Genomic DNA, 21,951 nt, shown 5'->3' on the forward strand with positions numbered 1-21,951 from the left:
AGTCTTCCTGGACTTTCAGAAGGCCTTCGACACTGTCTCACACCCCGTTCTCATTAAGAAACTGGGGGACTGTGGTGTCGACACCCACACAGTCAGATAGGTCACTAACTGGCTGGAGGGCCGCACCCAGAGAGTGGTAGTGGATGGGTCATTTTTGACCTGGAGGGATGTGGGCAGTGGGGTTCCACAGGGCTCGGTCCTTGGGCCTGCACCCTTCAACATCTTCATCAGAAACTTGGACGAGGGGGTAAATAGCACCCTGTTCAAATTTGCTGATGTGGGGGACAGTGGGCATGCTAGAAGGGAGGAACAGGCTGCAATCAGATCTAGACAGGTTACAGGGATGGGCGGACGAAAATAGGATGGGATTCAACACCAACAAGCGTATGGTGATGCACCTGGGGAGGAACAACTGGCACCATACCTACAGGCTGAGGAACTCCGTTCTCATTAGTACAGAGGCAGAGTCATCCTTGATGCCAAGATGAACATGGGCCAGCAGCGTGGGGATGCAGTCAGGAAGGCCAACTGCACCTTCTCATGCATCCACAGATGCATCTCAAGCAGGTTCAAGGAGGTGATCCTCCCCCTCAATGTGGCACTGGTCAGGCCGCAGCTGGAGTACTGCATCCAGTTCTGGGTGCTGCACTTCAAGAGGGATGTAGACAACATGGAGAGGGTCCAGAGGAGGGCCACTTGCATGATCAGGGGGCAGCAGGGCAGACCCTACGAGCAAAGGCTACGGGACCTGAACCTGTTCAGCCTCCACAAGAGAAGGCTGAGGGGGGATCTAGTGGCCTGATACAAACTAGTCAGAGGGTACCAGCAGGTACTGGGGGAGTCCCTGTTCCCCCCAGCATCACCAGGTGTGACCAGGAATAACAGTCACAAGCTGGCAGAGGGTAGAATTAGGCTAGATATCAGGAGGCGTTACTTCACTGTCAGGGCGGCTAGGATCTGGAACCAACTTCCAAGCGAAGTGGTGCTGGCTCCTACCCTGGGGGTCTTTAAGAGGAGGCTAGATGATCACCTTGCTGGGGTCGTTTGACCCCAGTACTCTTTCCTGCCATGGCAGGGGGTCGGACTCCATCTGCTCAGGACCCTTCCGACCCTAGAAACTATGAAACTGTGGAAGCTGACTGAATGTGACCAATGAATGGCTCCCCAACAGAGTATTATTCATATCTAGACTTGGAAGAATTCAAGTTTTTTGTAATAATTTTGACAGATAATATCAATTTTAAGCATTTATTTCAGTTTTTATTGATCTAAATTAAATTAACAACATGAATATCTTCCACCCCTGGAATTGCAACCCCCCCCCCACCACTGAAAAAGCCAAGAAAACACCAAAATTTGTATCTTTTCTAACAAGTCTCTCTCTCCACTTACCAAAAGGCCTAACAAAGAGTGTTTGTGCCTGAAAGCTTGCAAAGAACATTTTTCCAGCTATTTAGTTAGGCTACTAATATCACATCTACCCAAAGATGTCCTTAGACCAAGACAGCTACAACAAACAACACCGTCTCCGCTTAGCAATCTCACCAGCAGTTGTTTCACCTCTTTTTGCAGTCTCTCTCCCCAGTTCTCTGCAGCTGAGCTGTTCCACTCTAGTGTCAAGAATTACCCAGTAGGATTCCCCACACAGCTGCTGCTGAATACTCTTCCCTCCCTTCCCCCACCTCTGGGTTTTGAACAGGGATTTAAGTAACCTGTTACCTCCCTCCAATCTGCTTCCCAGCACCTATGAACAAGCACCTAATTGCTTAATTGAGGCATCATTATGTCACTTGCTGTTTTCCCCTTTAAAGAGACCCACCTTTATATTCCAGCCTGAGACTCCAACTACAGATGCTTCCTCAGCCTGACGAAGGGTGTTTGTAACTGAAAGTCTGCAAAGAATTTTTCCAACTATTTGAGTTGGTCTAATAAAAGATACCCGATTTACCAAAAGAACCTCGTCTGCCTTCTGTTCTTCCCTGCTCTTTTTGATTAACAATGGAAATATTTTTTGTTGATCTATGAGCGTGTGATGAAATAGCCATTTATTGGCATTCACCGATAAAAACTGAATCCTGCGAAGTCTATTCATATCTCAGTACAGAAAACATGACTACTCTGCCCAATATTGTTCTATGTTCATAGGACTTGATTCTGGAGCTTAACAAGTAATGCTCGTACTGAATTTACTTATAAAATGAATGTTTTGACTGTTGTATAATATTAGGTCTTATTACAGAAAGCTCCTAGCCTTGAATAAGGAAAAACCCCACATCTGATTGGAGTGTCATTACTGGGAGACATGCTCCAATGTAAGGAGCAGAATGAGAATCAAAGGTTGCACTGTAAGACAGCAATCACTGGACCTGGCTTGTGAACATGGGGGGCTTCAGCAGGGGGCACTTGCCCATACCTCAATGGTAGCAGCTGGGTCCTTCAACTGGCTCACTGCCTGAAAATGTTGCCAACCACTGCTCTAAGACCTTGCTGGGTTAGAATAAGGTTGCTTCCCTAAAATCATGAGATTCAATTTGTTTAATACTTTCTTTTCGGAACATCAAACTATGCAGATTTAAACATTTTACACCCCCCCCCCAATAAAACCCTTTTAATGGAATATAAAGCGATGCATTTACAAAGCTAGGTCATGGAGTTTGCCTAAGCTGTATTTTCTCACGTACTGTAATTGCTATCCTAGGCTGGCTTCTGTTGTAGCCATCTGCAATTACAATACTTTTTTCTAAAAAGCTGCTGAAAATCTGGGTGCACGTTATAGCTAAAGAAATACAACACTACTGTTTAGTGGTGAGCAGGGCATTGGTCCTGGGCATCCCTTGGGGAACTTACATCCCAGGGCTCCTGCAAGACATCTGTCTGGAGCTGGAGTTGCAGATGACTCACAGCAACCCCAGGGCCTGTCTGTTCCTGGCCAGGTTGCCACTGGCTCTCAGTAGCTTGAGTCAGAGAGCCCGTCCTTGGCTGGGCTGCCGCTCACTCAGAGCGCCCCATTTAGACAGCAGGCCGTCTGTCCCTGGCTGGGCTGCCACTGGCTTACAGCAGTCCAGGTCAGCAAGCTTGGAGCCCTGGCACAACTAGGCAAGACTCTGCCTCCTACTCCCTCCAGGGGTCACATGATACCATATTCCCCCCTCCCTCCTCTGCTGAGGGCACCAGATGAGGTTGCTTCACATTTGAGTGCCCCCTGCCCAAGCCTTTAATTTAAAGAGCTACTCCTGCTGCTGAGTGAGGAGCAGCAACTAAGGGGTTAATGGAGCAGTGACAGGCTCCCCCATCCCCTTACAGCTGCCAGTGTTTCATAGCTGGCTATCCTAGGCTGGCTTCTGTTGTAGCCATTTGCAATTATAGTACTGCAATCAGGGATGTGAGGTACATGAGAAGCTCATACTGTTTTTCACATTTAACAATTTGTTACAGTAAATTACTTATTGGTACTTTTGAAGGAAAAAAATATTTTTCTCTTCATTCCACCTTTCCAAAAGTAGGGTGCATGTTATATAAGAGAAAAATAGGGTATTAGTTAACATTACTTTTGAGGACCATAATAGCAATACTCACTTCATTCAAGTATTATTTCTTCCCCACCACCCCAAACCATCCAGTCCCAGATGGAGAACTGCCTTGTACTAAAAGGGCTCCCTTTTAGATAAAAACATCTAACAATCCAAGATCATACAGTCCAAAAGCCAAAGACTCTTCAGCAAAAAGATGCACCTCACATTACTAACACTGTCCCATTTTTAATTCTGCGTTGTCCAGGATAACACTGGAAACAGCAGGAAGATATCTATTAGGAACCTTGCTAAGCCTTAGGTTACTCATCACTTTATATGCCAGATTTTGAGAGACAGAGGTCACAGGGCTTTTTATCATCCAGGACAACCATTAGTCCAGCTAATTGACTTATAAAATGAAAGAGATGTGTGCAGGAACCACTTTCTGCTATGGAGGTCCCGGTTCATTATTCCTTTCCCCTGACAGACATAACATTAAAATAAGCAACTTTACCCAGAACACAACTTCTCTTTTGTATTCTTCCTAGTTATTATTAAAACTCTTATTTATCATTGTCATCTCCAAAACAGGCCTAGTATTCGTTAAATGAACAATGCTCCAAGCCCATTTCACTGAATCACTATGTTCCAGCTCCTAGCTGCTGCACTCCTATTTATTATTAGGGATTTTTTTGTTTGTTTGCTATAAAAAAAAAAAAACCACACAGATTTTCTCCTTTAAAGGAGAAAGATGCAGGAAACCACGGGTTTCCCCTTGCAGGCTGACAAAGTTCCAGCTTCCAAGGGGCTGTGGGGAGTGGGATGCAGGGGATGCCACATGGATGTGCACATGAACATACATGCATGTGTCCAGCAATACAGACAGGCAGTGGTGAAGAGCAGCTCCCCAGCTGCCTGCAGGTAAGTCTATGGGGAGAGAAGGGGCAGGAAGAGGGAATAGGTGACACACAAGTAGGGGGAAGAGATGGGACATGGGTAATTCAGGGGGGCACTGAGGCAGCCACAGTGAAGGAAGGAACAGGGCAGGGTTGGCAGCTGGAGTTAGGGGCAGTGCCCAGGGCCCGGACAGGAATGTGGTGCCCAGCTTGGAAAGCGAGATGGTTCCCAGTTGCTGCACACATTCCTGGGGATGGGGGCGGCTCAGTATTGTCACCACTGCGATCCCTTGCACCAGCTGTGACACCAAGGTGAAGCACCCTCTGCCAGCTTGGCAGCAGCAGGGGATCACATTTCTGTGACATTGCCCCGGCTGCTGCCAGGCAGGCATGGGGTGCTTCATCATAGCAGTGCAGCTGGCGAGGATCTCCCAGTGGTAGTGGCACAGAATCTTGCTGCCCTGTGCTGGGTCCCCGGGGGGGCAGCCCACAGTGGGCAGCCCACATCTGCCTCACCCCCAACAGGCTCTGCTCAGCTCCACTCCAGCTGTATCATCTGCTTTGCGGGGGTTGGGGCCACACTCTACTCCAGCTGCAGCAGCCACCGCCTCCTGCATGGGGCAACCAGGGGCTTAAGCACTGCTGGCTAGCTGTGAGTGGCACCTGCAGAGCAAAGGGCAGGGTCCTATACCCCACTCCAGCAGGGCTGGGTGGGCAGGGGATTGTGGGTCAGGAGCAAGGGGCCCCAGCAGGGCCAGGGAGCTTCAGGTGCAGAGTGAGGAGCACTGGCAGCGCTTGGGGGGGGCGGTGGGGAAATGGAGCCTTGAGTCAGGAATGAGGCAGGCCAGAGGGCTGAGAGTTGGGACTGAGGAGCACTGGTAGGGCTGGGGAGCTGTGGCTCAGGAGTTAGGGGCAACAGCAGGGCAGGGCTGCTCAGCACCACAAAGCAGCAGGGGCACAGCTGCAGCTGGACTTGTGTCCTGGTGAACAAAGGGGGCAGGGGGAGCTCTGTTTTGCCATGATTAAAAAAATAAACAAACAAATGCCAAAATATAGAGGTATTTAGAATTTATTTTATTATAATGATTGAGGCAGTGGTAGGCTTCTAAATGGCTTTAAAATTGAAATATATCAATAAAACGCTGTGTTTAACTGATACATACATATAGATCAGGATGGATTTGATTTAAAGGAAACTGATTTAAATCATGGTTAAAACCATGATTTAACTCAATGGTCAGGAAGACTCGATTTAATCATTGTTTTCTACAAAAAGTGCTTGTTGTTTGATATCTCTCATTCATTTAATTAATTGAAACATTGCACTTTTAGAGAAATGTAATGGCTTGACTGCATACATAAACTTGCAGACAACAGGGCTGAAGGGTAGGTAATAATCAGGTATGTTATCTCTCATCTCCATATACTGCTGTTAACTAGCATGTTACATCTGGAAATGAAAAACTCTCACTGTGCCTGAAGAAGACCATTCGTGCCCCAAAGTCTGCAAAGAACAATTTTTCTAACCATCTCATTGGTCTAATAAAAGATATCACATCTACCCAAAGAACCTTGTCTGCCTAGGATCTTTGGAGACAAATCCACAGTTTGAGAACTGAAACTAAGCATTACAGAGATGTTTAAAGGGATCTTCTAGACAGAGCATTTGGTCCCACTGGGTAGAGTGGTTTTCTTTAATCTTCACTAATCTATAGATGAGTCTCTGGGAACCCCATAAGACTGGGCCCCTAATATAGTCCATGGCCTGTTGTGACCCATTTATAAAATTTCTAAAATTTAATGGTGACGTGAATATATTGGTCTCAAATAGTATAAAATTAGAAGTTATAATTCCTGTTCCATGATGATATGTTTGATCTTTAATGCATCGTAAATTAAAATGATCTTTATGTAAATTTTTTTAAATAAATGCATCTTTAAAAAATAAATACAATTAAATAAAAAAAAAATCTGATTTAAAATCAGAAAAATCCATTTTTTAATTGTTGGTTGTTATCCACCCCAATATATATACATATTCACACACAAAACACACACACGTGGCGTTTCATTTTAAATTGCAGGAAAACACAGATATCAGGGGCTTTAATCAGAGAATTTGGGATTTTTAAACAGACAAAACCAGGATCCCTGCAGTTATTACACATTCCCTATGACCAACTTCCTTGGCACTCACGTGCCTAAATAATATCAGTGTGTGCACACTGCTGTCTTAACTTTTCTGATGAAGGTTCTGTAATCTGGAAAGAGAAGTCATTTTCTTCTTTCCAAAAGCCAGTTTTATTATTGCTGCAATCCTGGAGAGGGATCCTAGAAATATGTATTTATATTTCCTAGGAATATGAATATATTCCTTCTGGTTTTATAAAATGGAAATCTATCTAAAAAAAAAAAAGTAAAAATAGTGGGCTCTTTTCCTGCCAGTTTGGTCACAGGCATTGGCTAGTAGTCAGCCAAAATGTGGGCTGCTGTCCTCTTCTCTTTATGGCTCTCTACAGTGGAAAAGTGCTGCAAACTGCAACAGAGTCTAGAATCAAAGCCAACAACATAAGGGATGTCACTTTGCAAATCAAGGGAAGTAGTGTTAAAATCAGAGTGTGCTGTGAGCAGTCACGCATTAAGGGTTAATACTGTTTCTTGCCTGCACAGCTCTGTGAGCAGAGGGGTTGACACCTGGGCTCTTTCCCTGCTCTGGGTTGGGGAGAGGGCTGGGAGCAGATCATCCTGGGATGTTGGAGGACTGCAAGTTACTCATTTTAATCTCTGTTGAGCCAACTGAAATTACCTAATGAGCTAGGTAGTTAACCCTGGCCTGAAGAAGCATGAATTTTAAATGTCCTTAGTATAGTTTAAGTGTAACATGTAACTTCACTCTGAAGGTAGGTTTGATAATAGTCTTCAAATACCTAAAGGGCAATTATAGAAAGGATGCAGATGACTTTTCCTCTGTGACTGTAGGAGACATAGCTAGGAACAATGGCCTCAAGCTACAGCAGGGGAAATTTAGGCTGGGCATTAGAAGGAACTTTATAACTATGAGGGTGGTCAAGCATTAGAAAAAGCTACCTAGAGAAGAAGTTCTGGAATTTCTATCCTTAGAACATTTTCGGAAGGAGATTAGACAAATGCTTAACTGGGGATGATCCTGCCCTGAACAGGAGACTTGATCAGATGACCTTGCGAGGTCTCATCCAGCCCTACTTTCTTATGATCCTGTAAACTAGATTCAGCAGAAGTTGAGACAAAAGCCTAAAGGTAAAGTAAAGATCTGGGGCCCTGGCTAAAAATTTAATAAGGGAAGGAAATAACAGAAAACATAGGACGATATAACAATAGGACAATCAGAGAAAACAGAACAGACACCTGAAGTGTATATACAAATGCAAGCAACATGGGGAATAAACAGGAAAAATTGGAGGTCCTATTACAATCAGGAAATTACAATGTCATTGGGATAACAGAGATGTAGTGGGATAGTCACATGACTGGGGTATTTCATGGATGGGTATAATTTGTTCAGGAACGACATGCAAAGGAACAAAGTTGGTGGAGTTTTCCTGTATAAAGGAAGTATTCATGTTCTGAGGTTCAGTACAAAGTATGAGGTAGGCCTGCTAAAAAACTCTGCATAAAGGTTAGGGGAGAGAGAACAGCAAGGGGATGTTACAATGAACATCTGCTAAATGCCACCAACCCAGAAGAAGGGGCAGATGAGTCCTGCTTTAAACTAACAGCAGTTTCCAGATCACAGGACCTAGTTCTCATGGGAGACTTTAATTAGCATGACAACTGCTGGGAAGAAAACAGAGCAGTGCACAGAGCAGTACACAGCAGAATTCTTGGAGGGTTACTGGGAATAACCTCTGGGTACAGGTGGTAGAGAGGCCAACAAGTGGGGAAGCTCTTCTCCACTCACTCCTCCTAAACAGGGAAGACTTAGTTGAGAATGTGAAGGTTGAGGGTAACTTGGGCGATGGTGGCCGGGGGTGGGACAGAGGGGGAACTGCAGAAGTTCGTATCACTGTTGTACCTTCTCAGGATACATGAAAAAGGATATATTGCTAAAAAATGCATCTAGGACACTTACAGACCTTCCAAGCAGAGTTTCACAATGCAAAAACATATTCTTGCCTAAAAGGGACTTAATTTTTTGGAGATTTTATTATTTGAATCTCTAGTATTTGCCTGGACTACTAATCCTCCTCCAGTAAAAGAAAGATCAGCAGTATATGGTGGATGGCTGGATTTTTTTCTGCGTAAATCTTCTATGCACCACTCTGAAGAGGAGCAGGGGGAAAAGTGCACAAAGGCACTGAGTGCAGAAAATTAGCTCCTTATTGTATGCTGTGAAGACAAACAGTACTGACTAGTTTTCCTTCATCTGCTGTTTGGAAGCTGGTCTCATAATCCTGCTTTGGGATGGGAAAGAGATAGGAAATTGAGTTCATTTTTTTGGAGCGGGGGGGAATGAACTGAAATCTCTGTGGTTCTTGGGGGTGGAGGGAGAATCACAAAAGAGGCCAGCAGTCTTCCCCCCCCCCCTCGCAAAAGGGGCTAGGTTTGTCTCTCCTCCCCCTGCAATGATCTATTCTACAATGATCTATTTTACAAAAAAAGGTACTGGCCTGTAGCCCTGCTTCTACCAGATGGGATCCAAACAGGCAAAATATACCTGTGTTCCCCTAGAAATCTTAGCCTGGGACAGGATTCATGGTGGGCATGCACTGAGTGCCTTTAGATGTGGCACCAAGGGGAGCGAGTAGGGGGCCAAAGATTCTTTACTACAGGAGCGGCCAACCTGCAGCACAGGTGCCACCAGTTATACACAGCAGATTAGCAGGGAGCAGAAAGAGCAGACTGGGCAGGGGAAAGAGATCATCAGAGTGTTGCTCAGGAAGGGTGCAGGGCTAATTTATAGCATGCTTCCCAAAAAGGTTAGCCCTCACTGCTTTGGGGTTGGCAGCCTTTGTGCTGTGCCTGATGCCCTCCTACCCATGACAAGCTGGAAACTGTTGATGATGGCTATAATTATGATCTTCCATCTGATGCACTGCTTTTCTGCCTTCAGTTCCTTGGGGGGGGGGGGGGGGGGAGAGGAGAAGGGATGACTGCTTATTTCAAATCAAGTGTTTACCAATTCTGTCTGCTTCCTGTTGGCTTTATTATTTGCTCAGGAACTATTAGAAGCCTTATACTGCTTAGGAGAAAAAAAACGCTCAATCTTAAGATTTGTCCACAATAGAAAGTTCACAAATATAATTAAAGCAGTATGTCCACACAAGGGCATAATATTGGGAAAGGATACTTTATACAGTAAGTCTACTCTCAAAAAAGAAAGGAAACTAATTATACTGGTAATTCACATTTATACTTCTATAATAACTGAATTCATACCAGGAATACTACGACTATAAACACCCTGACAGGCTGAAAGCGGTATACAGAAACTGGATATATAAGCATCTCTCTCAATGGGAAAATCATGTCTACAGGGAATTCAATTTTTTTTGCTCTTCCATGAGTACCTGGTAAGGCAAAATCACTTAAGATGTCTAGGCATTACACAGGGCTTCACAAGCACAATCAGAGTTAGCCAAACTCTTCATAAATTAAGAAAGTTTAGGACAGGTCAATCTTCGGATGGGAAAGGGAAACTTGTACATTGCAGGCAATGAATTTGAGGATTCAGAGCCAGTTCCTTTGTGTCAAGTGCTCAAGAAGGAATCTTTGGGATAAGAAAAAGATCAATAGATTACCTGGGGAAAATCAAAAGATCTCACCACGCTTTTCAGGCACAGGGGCATGAAATACTGGCAAAACTTCTGTTTTCAATACACCCACACACAGGGAAATATACCTACATTTGCCCCTAACTAACAGGTACATTTGCTTTAAATCTTGCCTTAAATATTTGTGTGGTTTTGAAAGTATACTGCAATACAGCTGCTGAACTCAAATCCAGAGGACTGGTTAGCTAATGGCCATCATAAATAATTATGTACATTAACTTAGTAAACCACTTTGGGATATTACCAAACAAAGCAGCCTACATATTCCTGAATCTAGTCCAACGTTCATCAATAACAAGGATAAAACCACACTAGAGATGGTATAAACATTGCAAAAGCGAATACAAACCACCTTAATTAAAGATGTGCACAGTTAAAATGCCCAAATGAATTTAACTGTATGCCCCCGTCTTCCACTCAATAAAAATAATAGTTACAGTCAAAGCAATTTAGTATGTGGTTTGCAGTAGAAAAAGGTTTTTGCCCTCCATTTCCTATGTTAACATATGTTAATCTATTTTTTTAAACTATGTTAACATTTATTTTTTTGTTTGTTTGTTTTAGGTCTAACACTACTTTTAGGATACTTATAACACACCCATAGTGTTCCCTACCCTTACGTTAAGGACATATTTCAACTAGCTCTGTTTTAAGATAGGGGTTTTGGACAGGGAATTTCCTTAGTCTTTAAAAAATTTATTAGAAGAACTGAACAAGAAACTCATATAATGCTTTCAAGTTATTTCTAAGAGGGGTGCACTGATAAAGATTTTTTTGGCTGATACCAATGTTCGATTATTAAACAGCCATACTGGCTGATACTGATCCAACAGCTAGAGGAATGCAGCGCAACAGGTTGGAGAACAGCATCTGGCCAGTAAGTTGTGGGGGGGGAGAACGGGCATGGTGGGTTGCAGATTGAGGCCCCCACAGTGAGGGAGGGAGCGGGGCAGGGACAGGGGCCGCTCAGACAGGGTGGTGAATATTACCTTGGGGCCGGAAGCCGACGGCAGCTCATCTGGGGGATGCAGGGGGTGAGGAAGAGGAAGCAGTTCCCTGCCACTGCACACACCCCTGGGGAAGGTATGGGGGGGCATGTGCCCTGCTGGATTTGTGTGCAGGGCAAAGGCAGGCTGCCCACTGTGAGCTCGGGGCTGCGCCAGGCCTCTTCCTGATGGGGATGAGGGGCGGGAGCTAGGCCAGGGCTGCACTTGGGGTGTGCGGGGGCAGGGCAGATGGTGGTGCTGGGAGGTGTGGCTACAGGGTGGGCTAGACCTACCCCAAAATTCGCTGTAACCACCCCTCCCAGCACTGCTGCCTGTCCCACCCCACCCCCGTCCACCCTAAGTACAGCCCCTGGCCCCGAGCCCACAGCAGGCAGCCTGCCCTCACCCCGCACACAAATCCAGGGAACACATACCCCCACATACCTCCCTCAGGGGTATGCATGGTGGCAGGGAGCCACCCCCCCTCCATTCCCCTGGCAGGGTCACATTTACCATCCTGGCTGGGCAGCGCCTACCCTGCCCCACTCCTTCCCTCACTGTGAGGGCCTCTATTCATCCCCCACAACCCCTTCTGCCCCCAGACTTACTGGCTGGACTCTGCTCTCCAAGCTGCCTGGCTGCATTACTTGCCGCATGCATGATGCAGCTGTGCGCATGAATGTGGCATTTATCAGTGACACTATCATCTATACTGGCCAAAAAAAGCTGATTGCCAATAATGTTAATTTTCCTTTTAATTGGTGCCAACTGGTAAATCGGTGCACCTCTAATAACTTGAAAATGTCTACCTTAAAATGTTAAGAAAACAGTGCAGAATCACTGACGTTCCAGAGTAGCATAAACTAGCTGAAGTGCATTTGGGTCTTAGTGTGCAATGAACTTACTGGTTTAAAAGACTGTGTTAGTGAACTTTGCATTGTACAAGCGAGGATCAAGGATAGGTCAGTCCAAAACAGCTACAGTGCCTCAACTCCCTTGACAGTTATGTTTCAACATACACTGGAACCAAGATATCAATGCTTAGGGGAACCTTTCAAGTGCTCATGCACAAGCACGGATACAAAGGCCAGGACAGCTGTACCTAGTAATCTACCAACAAGAACTCTTTGTGTGTATGCAGTCTTTCTTAGACTAAAATAAATCAATTAAAACCTAGCATCTCTAAGTCTTATGCACAGAATTGCAATTAATTATACAGAAAGTTTGATATACTTGTGTTATTCTGTTCGAATTATTCAAGACAAAAAAATATGGACACAAGCTAATTTGTTTTTAAGGCAGACCCAGATTTCAATTTTAACAAAGTATCTAAATGCATTCTGTACTCATTAGTTTTGAGAAGGATAGTTGTATTTTTAAAATAATGCGAAGATGCCAAATACATGGATTAAGTGCAAGATAGAATGCAGTCTTAGCAGTGAAGTCATGACAAATGCCTCTACAAAAAATATTTTAATTAAAATTGCATTAACAATTAATCCAGGAAAAAGGAAGGAAAAATAGTTTGTAAGAGGCATTCCAAAAGGAGATGTAATTAAGAAAAAAAATATAAAAATTGGAGAAAATTCTTCTACAATGTCCAGAATCTGATTTTTCTACAGAAGCTATTTGCCAAATATTGAAAAGATGACAACTGCTTACTTTAGACAACAGTAAAACTCTTTGATTTTTTCCCACCAAAAAAACTAGAATCAGAGAACAAGAAACAGATAAAAGAACACTAGAATGGACTTAGGAGTACTTGAATTTTGTAAATGGTTTTGTGCCCCAAACAATACTGACTAAGATACTCAAGGTAGCAGAGATCATGCAGTTTCATTTTGAAAATTCAATTTACTAATATTAAATCAGTCTCACAGGAGATCAGCTTACCATATGTACTTGAATCCAAAGACAAGGTTTATTCTCCTAATCACCATTTGAGGGGAAAAAGCCTCATCTTAGATTCAAGTTGCCCAGGGACAGGGAACAGCTCAGCTCCAGCTTTGGCACTGGATGCAGGGCCAAAACAAGAGCTAAATTAACTGCCACCTGCCCTGGGCCAGGTAAATTTGTGCAGCAGGGTGAAGGCAAGAAAATGATATTTAAAGGTTTGCTTTTAAGAACTGAATTGTCGGTAAAGTAGATATTGCATTAAAACAATGGTCCAGGGCAACGGCAAGGGTTAACTGGTTTCTAAAAGCCTGGTTTTGACAAAATTTTCAAGGCCCACTATGTCAGACAAACAGACTGGGAAATTGAAGGCATGCATCACAATGTTCCCTGAAAACTCCAAAACATAAGGTGGCATTAGATCACAGTGACCAGCTGCAGAGCCCCTGGCATTTCCAGTTTTGGTGGATGGACCAAATTAGGAGGCTATGACATGACCAGATTAAAACACTGATAAATGACCAATTAAGATGTGTGCATGTGATGGGCTTGGCAAGCAAAGGAATAAGCTGACAGAATAGAACATGGACAGCGTGACAACCACAGGGTCCCCAAAGGGGGAGAACCCGTGGCCACCATGGACAAAGGGAACACCACCATGTCTCACCCACCCATGGGGGGGGGGCTCACCCCTTGACCTCCAAGACTGCTGGCATTAAAGAACGAATCACAGAGTAAAGTTCATGTACTGGCCAGACATACCTTCCCTCTCTGACAGCCTTAGGACTGGTAGATACAGAAATAGGGAGATTAATTTGTTTGCCTTGCCTACATTATTCTTATCTGCTTTCACTCTGTATCAATAAAATATGCCTATTATCAAATGGAAAAGGTTGTGGTCGGTCTGAGGGTTTGGGTCTGCCCAGAACAAAGCATCTGGGTCACAAATATATTGCCAACACAGGGGAGGAGGCTCACAGCAGGAAGAGAGAGAGAGAGAGAGAGAGTGAGTGTGTGTGTGTGTGTGTGTGTGTGTAAATGCATGTGAGAGCCTACAGTAGGGGAAGGGCATGCAGAGGAGACCTGCAGTGGGCCCGAGGAGAGTGCAGAAGACACTGTGTAGCCTGCTCCCCTGCCATTTACTTTGGCCTGATCTGGAGCTGCGCTGCTGTTCCTGCCTGGCTGGGCTAGGCCATGGCTGTTTCCCCGCAAGAGCTGAAGCCGCAGCTGCCCCAAGGTAAGTGGCAGGCAGGCCTGAGGGTGTGGTGAGGGTAAGGGGTAGAGCGGTCTGGCCCCTTGCCACAGCTGTGGAAAAGAGGGGAGTTAATTTAAGATGACCCCTCAATAACTACATTCTATACCAGGGTGCCCAACCTTTTTGAATGTGGGGCTGGATCATAAACTTTTTATCACCCAGTGGGCCAGCGAGCCATATTCAAAAGACCTCACAGGAAGTGGCATTACATCACCCCCACAAAATGAAAGTACAGTGTTTACTTTTGTTTCCCGTCGCAGCACCTCAGGCCTCAGAAAACAGCTTGGAGGGCTGCATGGCAGCCCGCAGGCCATATGTTGGAAATCATAACAAATTTATAAAAATTTCCCTTGTATAGAATCTAACTACTGGGCGGTCATCTTAAAGTCAAAGTCATCTTGGATTTGGGCAAATACAATAATTCAAGTTACATTCCAGTAACAGGAATTCTTTGAGAGGTGTGGTAATTCTCATCACATGGACACAAGTGCCTCAAATATTTGGAGCCCAAAGACTGCCTTAGCAATATGTATGCAAACTGCAAATTCTCTGCCTCACTGTGCTCTACACCAAGAATATAACAGCATGCTAAATTTCTTTCCACATGAAGAATAATAAGTTGTCACAGACTTTGAAGGAGAGGAACCAAAAAGGCAGGAAGTGAAACATGTATATAGACAACACAATGAAAAAGCCAACTACTTCTTCCTTCAAGTGCTTGTTCATAAGCACATTCCCACTGGAGAAACTCCCATGCAGTGCCCAGATCACTTGAAGATGGGTTTCCTGAGGCCTAGGTGAACCACCACTGAAATGTTACTTTACCAAACAGTCTCCATCCTTGGAGGCTTCCAAAATGGCTTTGTGCTTGGTAAAGGCATGCACAGAATTCCAGGTAGGGTCAATTCAGATATCAGGCAGACATTACTTAAAGCCAATGAAATCACTCTGGATTTGCCGGAATGAGCTCTAACTCTAAGGTTTGCAGGTCGTCTTGTATGCTCTAACAGAGTCTGGTACCCAGCTGAACAGTCAATGGGCTTAAATCACTGAATACTTACATTTTTCATCTGCAGCACCCTCTGGGCTACATGCTGCATGGCTCACTACATACGTGTTCTGCTCTACACTCTACCACAGGTGCCCTCCACTCCCCTGATGCAATGCAGCCTCTACAACCATGTGGGCTGCCTCCCAGGTACACTGAATCAGTGATCTAGGTCCCCCTGAGCCCTTTAGCCACCTGTTCCCTTGGCTTTCTGAGCTGAGCCACGCTGCTCTGCCACCTGCCACATGTACAAGCAAGCACCAAAAGCTGGAGGAAGGAGGGTGAGCCCACAACAGAAGAGTGTTGCAGAAGCAGTGCCTGGACCAGCTGTTAAACCCTGAGGGGTTGCATGCAGCCAACAAGTCACCAGTTGACTGTTCTAACTGAAGAAACAGAAATCATCTATGGACTGGACTATGTTAACCATGGTTTCAACAAGTGCTATGGATTCGTATGTCACTGGCACCAGTGAGGCCTCACTCAATATTGTGTTGAGTTTTGGGCCCCACGCTTCAAGGAGGATGTGGAGAGATTAGAAAGGGTCCAGCTCAGAGCAACAAAAATGGTTAGAGGCCTGAGAAGCATGACTGATGAGAAAAGACAGAAGAATTAGTATTATTTAGTCTGCAGAAGAGAGGGCGGAGGGTGGGGATTGGATAACAGTTTTCAAATACCTGAAAGGAAATTATAGAGAGAAATGCAGTCCATTCATAGCATTTGATAAAGTAGGATGTTACCTACAAAAGTTCTTTGAGACCATTAGTTTCTAAGGTGTTGCTCTGCCCCTACCTTAAATCAGAGATACCCTAGTAGTCCAAAATTTCTCTTTTAAGAAATTCCCAGGGCCAAAGAGATGCAGACCAGAAGAGAACTGGGGTCTTGCCAAATAAGATGACAGAGACAAAAAGTAAACAGCAAAATAAAAGGGATAAGTCTAACATGGGTACAAAAAAGAGATACAGAAAAAGAGAGCTTTTGAAAGGCTGTAGGCCATACAGAAGTGGTTCTCAACTTTTTTAGGTTCAAGGCATCCCTCAAACAATGTCAGCTGTTAGTTTTCACTTTTTTGACTACAGAAAATTAATAAAGCAGTTTTTTTCTGTGAAGAACTGAGAGAGACCACAACAGCATAACATTTTTTTTTACACTATGGATTCCTTTTTGAAAACTCTGGGTTTATCTTGTGAATCATGTTTGTACACCTAACAGCGTACAACAGTGGTTACCAACCCGGGGCTCGCGATCAAATGGTCAATCCTGGAGCCTCTTTACATCAAGAGGGGGGACAGCTGGACATGTGCCCACATGCACACCCGCTGCCCCCAGCCCAGCAGGTCTCTCGGGAAGGGGGGTTCCCTCCCCATCTCTGCAGAGGCAGAGGTGGAGGCAGCAGAGGCGGCTGCTGCTGTGCCTTGAGCCCCGCTGCAGCTGGCCACGCGCGGCTCAGCTCAACAGCTGGGACTCATGTGGCATCGGGCCCTGGCTGAGTCTGGGGCCCTCCACCACTGGGGGTTGTGCCCCCCCCCCCAAACCTGTGCTCCAGGAAGAAGAGGCTGCTGCTGCTGTACCTGAAGCACAGAGGGGCACAGGCCTCTACAGTATAGGTGAGATGGCGGCACAGGCCCCTGGGGTCCCCCATGCACCCCTGGTTGGTAGAGAGTCCCAGACCTGGCCAAGCTAGGGCCCAACACCACTTATCTGCCTCCACTGGGGAAAGCCGTGTCTACCTGGCAGCCAAAGAAACATGGGGTTAGGCCCCAGCCTGGTCTGGGGCTCTCCACCAGAGAGGGGAGTGTGGGGGAAGGGGGATTCCTGCCGCTGGGCACAGCCTGGAGGAGGCACAGGGGGCCTGTACCTCCCCCACCTGTGCTCCAGGCACAGCAGGCAGGCAGCAGCAGCCACCTCTGCCAAGAGCACAGGTGAGAGGGGGCCCGGGCCCCCAGGGCCTCCACCAGGGTGCACCCAGCAGCAGGGACCCCCACCCCTCCATGCAGCCCTGGACCACAGATGCTTCCAGACCCAGTCAGGTCTGGGCCCCACACCATGTGCATCCAGCTGCTGGACGGCTGCAGCTCAGCACAGCAGCAGCACACAAGTGGGGATCTGTCCTGGCTCCATGCCTTTTCCCTCCCCCCCGCTCCTACCACCACCATAGATTTACTAGCTGGACACTGTTCTCCACACTGCTGGGCTGCACTCCTGGCTGCCTGCCTGCCTGCTGGAAATGAAGCTCAGTCTCCCTTCTCCTCACCACTCACAGCAGCCAGGGAGAGCTCCAGGATTCCCCCAGGGGGCCAGCCCTGGGTTGGCAGGGGGCAATGGGAGTGGGTGGGGAGGAAAAATGAGACAGCTCCCCCGCTTGCTACCCAGAGCAGCTGCAAGCCACGCAGAGCTTAGGGGCTAACCTGTGGCCTCTAACTGCCTGGATTGACCAGAAGCAATTTGGTCCTGGTCAGCATCTACATATGTGCTTCAGCACATTAGTTTAATGCACTGTTTTCTCATACCTGTATCTATCGGTACTAGAAAATGGCGCATTAGACTTAGCTACTAGGCAGCAATTGCTATGCACATGTAGATGGTGATGCTTTATTGTACAAAAACAGCCATTAAACATCAAGAGAATCAGGTGTTGCAGTTAAAATATAAGGGACTGTTTTCTCTGAGGGGATTTCCGTGCATTTTCCAGTCCACCTCAATATTTTACTGGATTAAATGCCCATTTCCCCTCACATCAAACTGCAGTCCAATGGCTTTTAAATTTCTTCTGCACTTCAGCAACAGAATATTAATTCCCCTCTGCTGACTGATAGTATGGATAGATGAATATATCATTCAGAATTCAACAAAGGGCAATAGAGGTTTACTGAGTATCACCTGTTATGTGTTAACTGTCTTAAGCATCTGAACCTAACCCAGTGTATGTAAAAGCTAAAACTAGGTAGTTTATCCATGAACGGAACAAGACAAAGTTATCACCATTTAGTTTCTACTTACTGCAAGAAGCACTTACTACAGAGAAGATGATGCACAGTAAGAGAGCTGGGGAGATTTAAGTCCGTTTTAATTAGTCTCTCTGTCCATATCCTCAAATACAAGGAATGTATTTCTGTATTTTGAGCAATTTTCCAGATTATCATTTTCAGACCAGTCCAACCCTTCTTGACAATAAATTCAAAACGGTTCAGAATAGATGGGGAGCTACATGAACATTAATCACCAAATGTTCAGCTGAACAGAGATAACTAGAGGCATCAAGGCTTGATTTGCAATCAAACAGCCCCATCCTTAATTATTTTAACACTCATACACACACTAGGATTTGCTGCAAGCCTAACAACATCCATCCATTTTCACATGGTTTCAGTGGACAGTTTCTGTCAAGGTTGGATCTTTCCCTGATGTGCCCAACTACTAATAACTTGCTGAAAAGTAGAGCCTAGTCAAAGCATTACATCTTTCTTGACTTACAGAGATGTTCAGTATGTTAGATGATATTGCTTAAATACAAATACCAAACCATCTGCTTATTTAAAAAACACAGCTTCACTTTTAAACAGAAATCATCTAACAATGTTACATTATTGCATAGAATACGGGCTTTCAGGTTCTGTGCTCAAGTTACCAGGCTATGATTTTCAGCAGTTAGCAAAAAAATTGTTATCTAGGTAGGGCTTTTTGGCAATTTAAAATGTACATTGGATGCTATCAGCTCACAATAAGTTTCCCATCTAAGAAAAAGAAAAACCCTACCCTAAAGATACTATATTTGATTAAAATGTTTTAAGTCCTAAATGTAAAATTCTCCCATTTTAGCTGTACTTTCCTGTCCATTTAATTTGTTTAAACTGAAAAGAGATTCTCCTTAACACACCCAAGCCTCTTGTGAAAGAAAAAAAAAAAAAAAAAAAAAATCAAATGAGCTACTTCCAAAGCTAGACATTAAGGGGTGCTGATGATCTATTTATGACAATATCATAAATGTTGTAGTGTAAGGGTGATATTGTAGCCCTGATGATCCAAAAAAAGTGAGGCAAGGAGTTCTGCAAGTGGTTACTGGACAAACTATATAGTTGGGAGGCATGTAGACAAGCTTTTAGGTACCACTGTACTTTCCTCAGGTACAGTGAGCCCGAAGACATCATCCACAAAAATTCTTGCCTCTCACACTATTCCCCCACGTTAATTTATGAGTTACAAAAGAGAGTGGTTCCCCAAGGCACACTATGCAACAGGTTACTGCCCTCTGTAAAGTGCTTGCACAGCACTGCTTCAAGTCTACGTCTCTCAAAAATAAGATAAGAGTACTAACAGAAAACAGACATTGCCCATAAAAAAGTTTGTTTTGTCTAACTGTTGGAACTAAGTGCTGGGAAGAATAGGAGCATAGGCAACTGTAAATAAAGAGCTAAACATTACAATCCTCCTTCAATCTAATCTGACTTCTTTTGTCTGAAATTTAACTTTCTCTGGGAAGGTGTTGGTTTAAAATCATAGACAAAAGGGTTTCCATCCCATTCTCCCTTCCCTTTTGTCCAGCTCTCCATTTGTGTTATGCTATTCCTTCCTAACAACTGTCTCTACTTTTCCCCTTCACATGCTTTCTGTTGCTTCTGGTATCCTTCCTTGACCTGTTGCCAGTTTTCTCTCCCCTTCTTCAGTTCAGTCTTCTCAGCAGCAATACTAAAAAGTATGTTTGCTAGAATTTGTTACATTTAATTTGACAGTACATAGCCCCGCAAATAGCACATAGCACAGAGCCAACCTATGTCATTCCCCGACGTGAAGTGAAGCTTAAGATCTTAGTAAACTTGGCTATACAGTATGTAGAGGCTTCAGCATTATCTAGAACAGAAGGGTCCATGGCAAGAACAGATGAGCCCATAAATGGTACAGAGCACTCTACTGTAGTCTCAACAAAATCACCACAGCTCTACCCAGATCTCGTATCACGTAGGAAGAATGAGGAACTCCCAAAGACTTTCAAGGAGACCTTGTTACACAATTTGAGATTGTGTACTAAACAGCTACATACCACAAATTGACATAGCTATTTCTTGAGCATGTTGTATCTATTCTTTGAACCTACCAGGCAACCCAAACTTACTTCATCAGAAGCAGAGCGAAGACACTGGACAGCAGCCTGTTTTTTCATTTCCTCTAGTGTTAGATCAGAGCACTTCTTCTTACTCTTTCCCCATTTTTTGTAAGCTCCTTTTTCCCAGCCCAGGAAGATGTCATTCTCCTAAAACAAGTTAGAGGGAAAAGGATCAAAATTAACATTAAAAAAGTATTTCACTTTTAATTCTCTGGCTTTCTAAAGTAGTATGAATTGTAGAGATCAGACAACTAAGTCCTACAGAAGTTAAAAAATGTGTCCAAGATCACGAGGTGCCAACTGAAGAATCAGGATTAAAATGCAGGAGATCGTGGTGACAAATCTTTTGCTTAGCTCACCAAGTAATGCTGCTTTTTGAGACCTAGTTACATGACTGACACCCCACTGAAAAAATATTCTTCCTCTACAATTCTGAGGGAAAAACTTGCAGTGTAATAAGCTGTTAGCACATGCTGCCTATGACGTTATGTCAATAACAGTTAAATAGTGAGGTCGGAAGTCTTGCAGCTGAGATACCGAGAGATGTTAAAAGGAGCAAAACCAGTGTCAGGATCTAAGCACAAATGTTCATATTAATTTGTCTTGTACTTCAATTATATGTGCTCCATAACACAAATATTTAGCATGATTTTCAAAACAGCATCTGTTAAACCATTATAAAGTTAATTCCGGGTAATGCTTTACTACTTGTATCATTTCACGTAACATTTTCTTATAAGATGCAACGTGAAAAACACCCTTTTGTTATAGGCATTCAACAACTTGTCGGTCTGATGAGTACAGAAGAACGTAAGGAGTGAATCGCTCCATCTCTAATGTGGAGCCGAGATGTCTGCCTTCATAAAATTATTTTTTTTTCACCCTCTGATTCCTGATACTCCTTTAACAACTTATAGGCAGTTATATATTCAGCTTATATGTTTCAACAAAACGTTGACTATTATTTCACATCATATTTATTTCAAAAAGTGTTGGGTAAAACTACAGGTATATTAGAAGCATTTTTCTATGAGGGCTGTTGGCGTACCGAATGAGGTAACTGCATGTTGTTTTAAACAGGTATAGGATCCTCACAGAAATTATGTGTGTGAAACGAACCAACCACTACTCTTCAGCATGAATTCCCACAAAAAAAAATGATAAAGGACAGAAACTTCCCATCACCAGTGGGAGAATAACTTCCCACTAAAAGAAAACTCCATCTCTGATCTCACAGCTCTTATCCTGAAAGGAGACCAATACGTTCAGAAGACAAGCTTGGGAACAGAAATTCAGAAACTCTACTGGACACCAAAAACCATGGATTTAATGGCTATTGGTTTTATGGCTCATAAAAACAATATCATCTCCCTCTCTCTCTCTACTAATTTCCTTTTGCTCCACAGGTGATAACTACCCATGCCCCTTTCTAGTGGTCAAATTCATTAACATA

The 21,951-nt window shown here is 44.3% G+C and overlaps 1 protein-coding gene across 3 annotated transcripts in view; it reads right to left on the reverse strand.

The window, feature by feature from the left end:
• KIAA0232 (KIAA0232 ortholog) overlaps nt 1-21,951 on the reverse strand; it is an 85,354-nt gene that overhangs the window by 47,450 nt on the left and 15,953 nt on the right. For all 3 annotated transcript variants that reach the window (XM_019552967.1, XM_019552968.1, XM_019552966.1), the window contains exon 2: nt 20,508-20,645. In XM_019552967.1, coding sequence (XP_019408512.1) covers nt 20,508-20,555 — 48 coding nt within the window. In that variant the 5' untranslated portion in view covers nt 20,556-20,645. The remainder of the gene's footprint in view (nt 1-20,507; nt 20,646-21,951) is intronic.

The sequence above is a fragment of the Crocodylus porosus genome, unplaced genomic scaffold (genome assembly GCF_001723895.1).
Source record: "Crocodylus porosus isolate Cpor-Errol unplaced genomic scaffold, CroPor_comp1, whole genome shotgun sequence".
Lineage (NCBI taxonomy): Eukaryota > Metazoa > Chordata > Crocodylia > Crocodylidae > Crocodylus > Crocodylus porosus.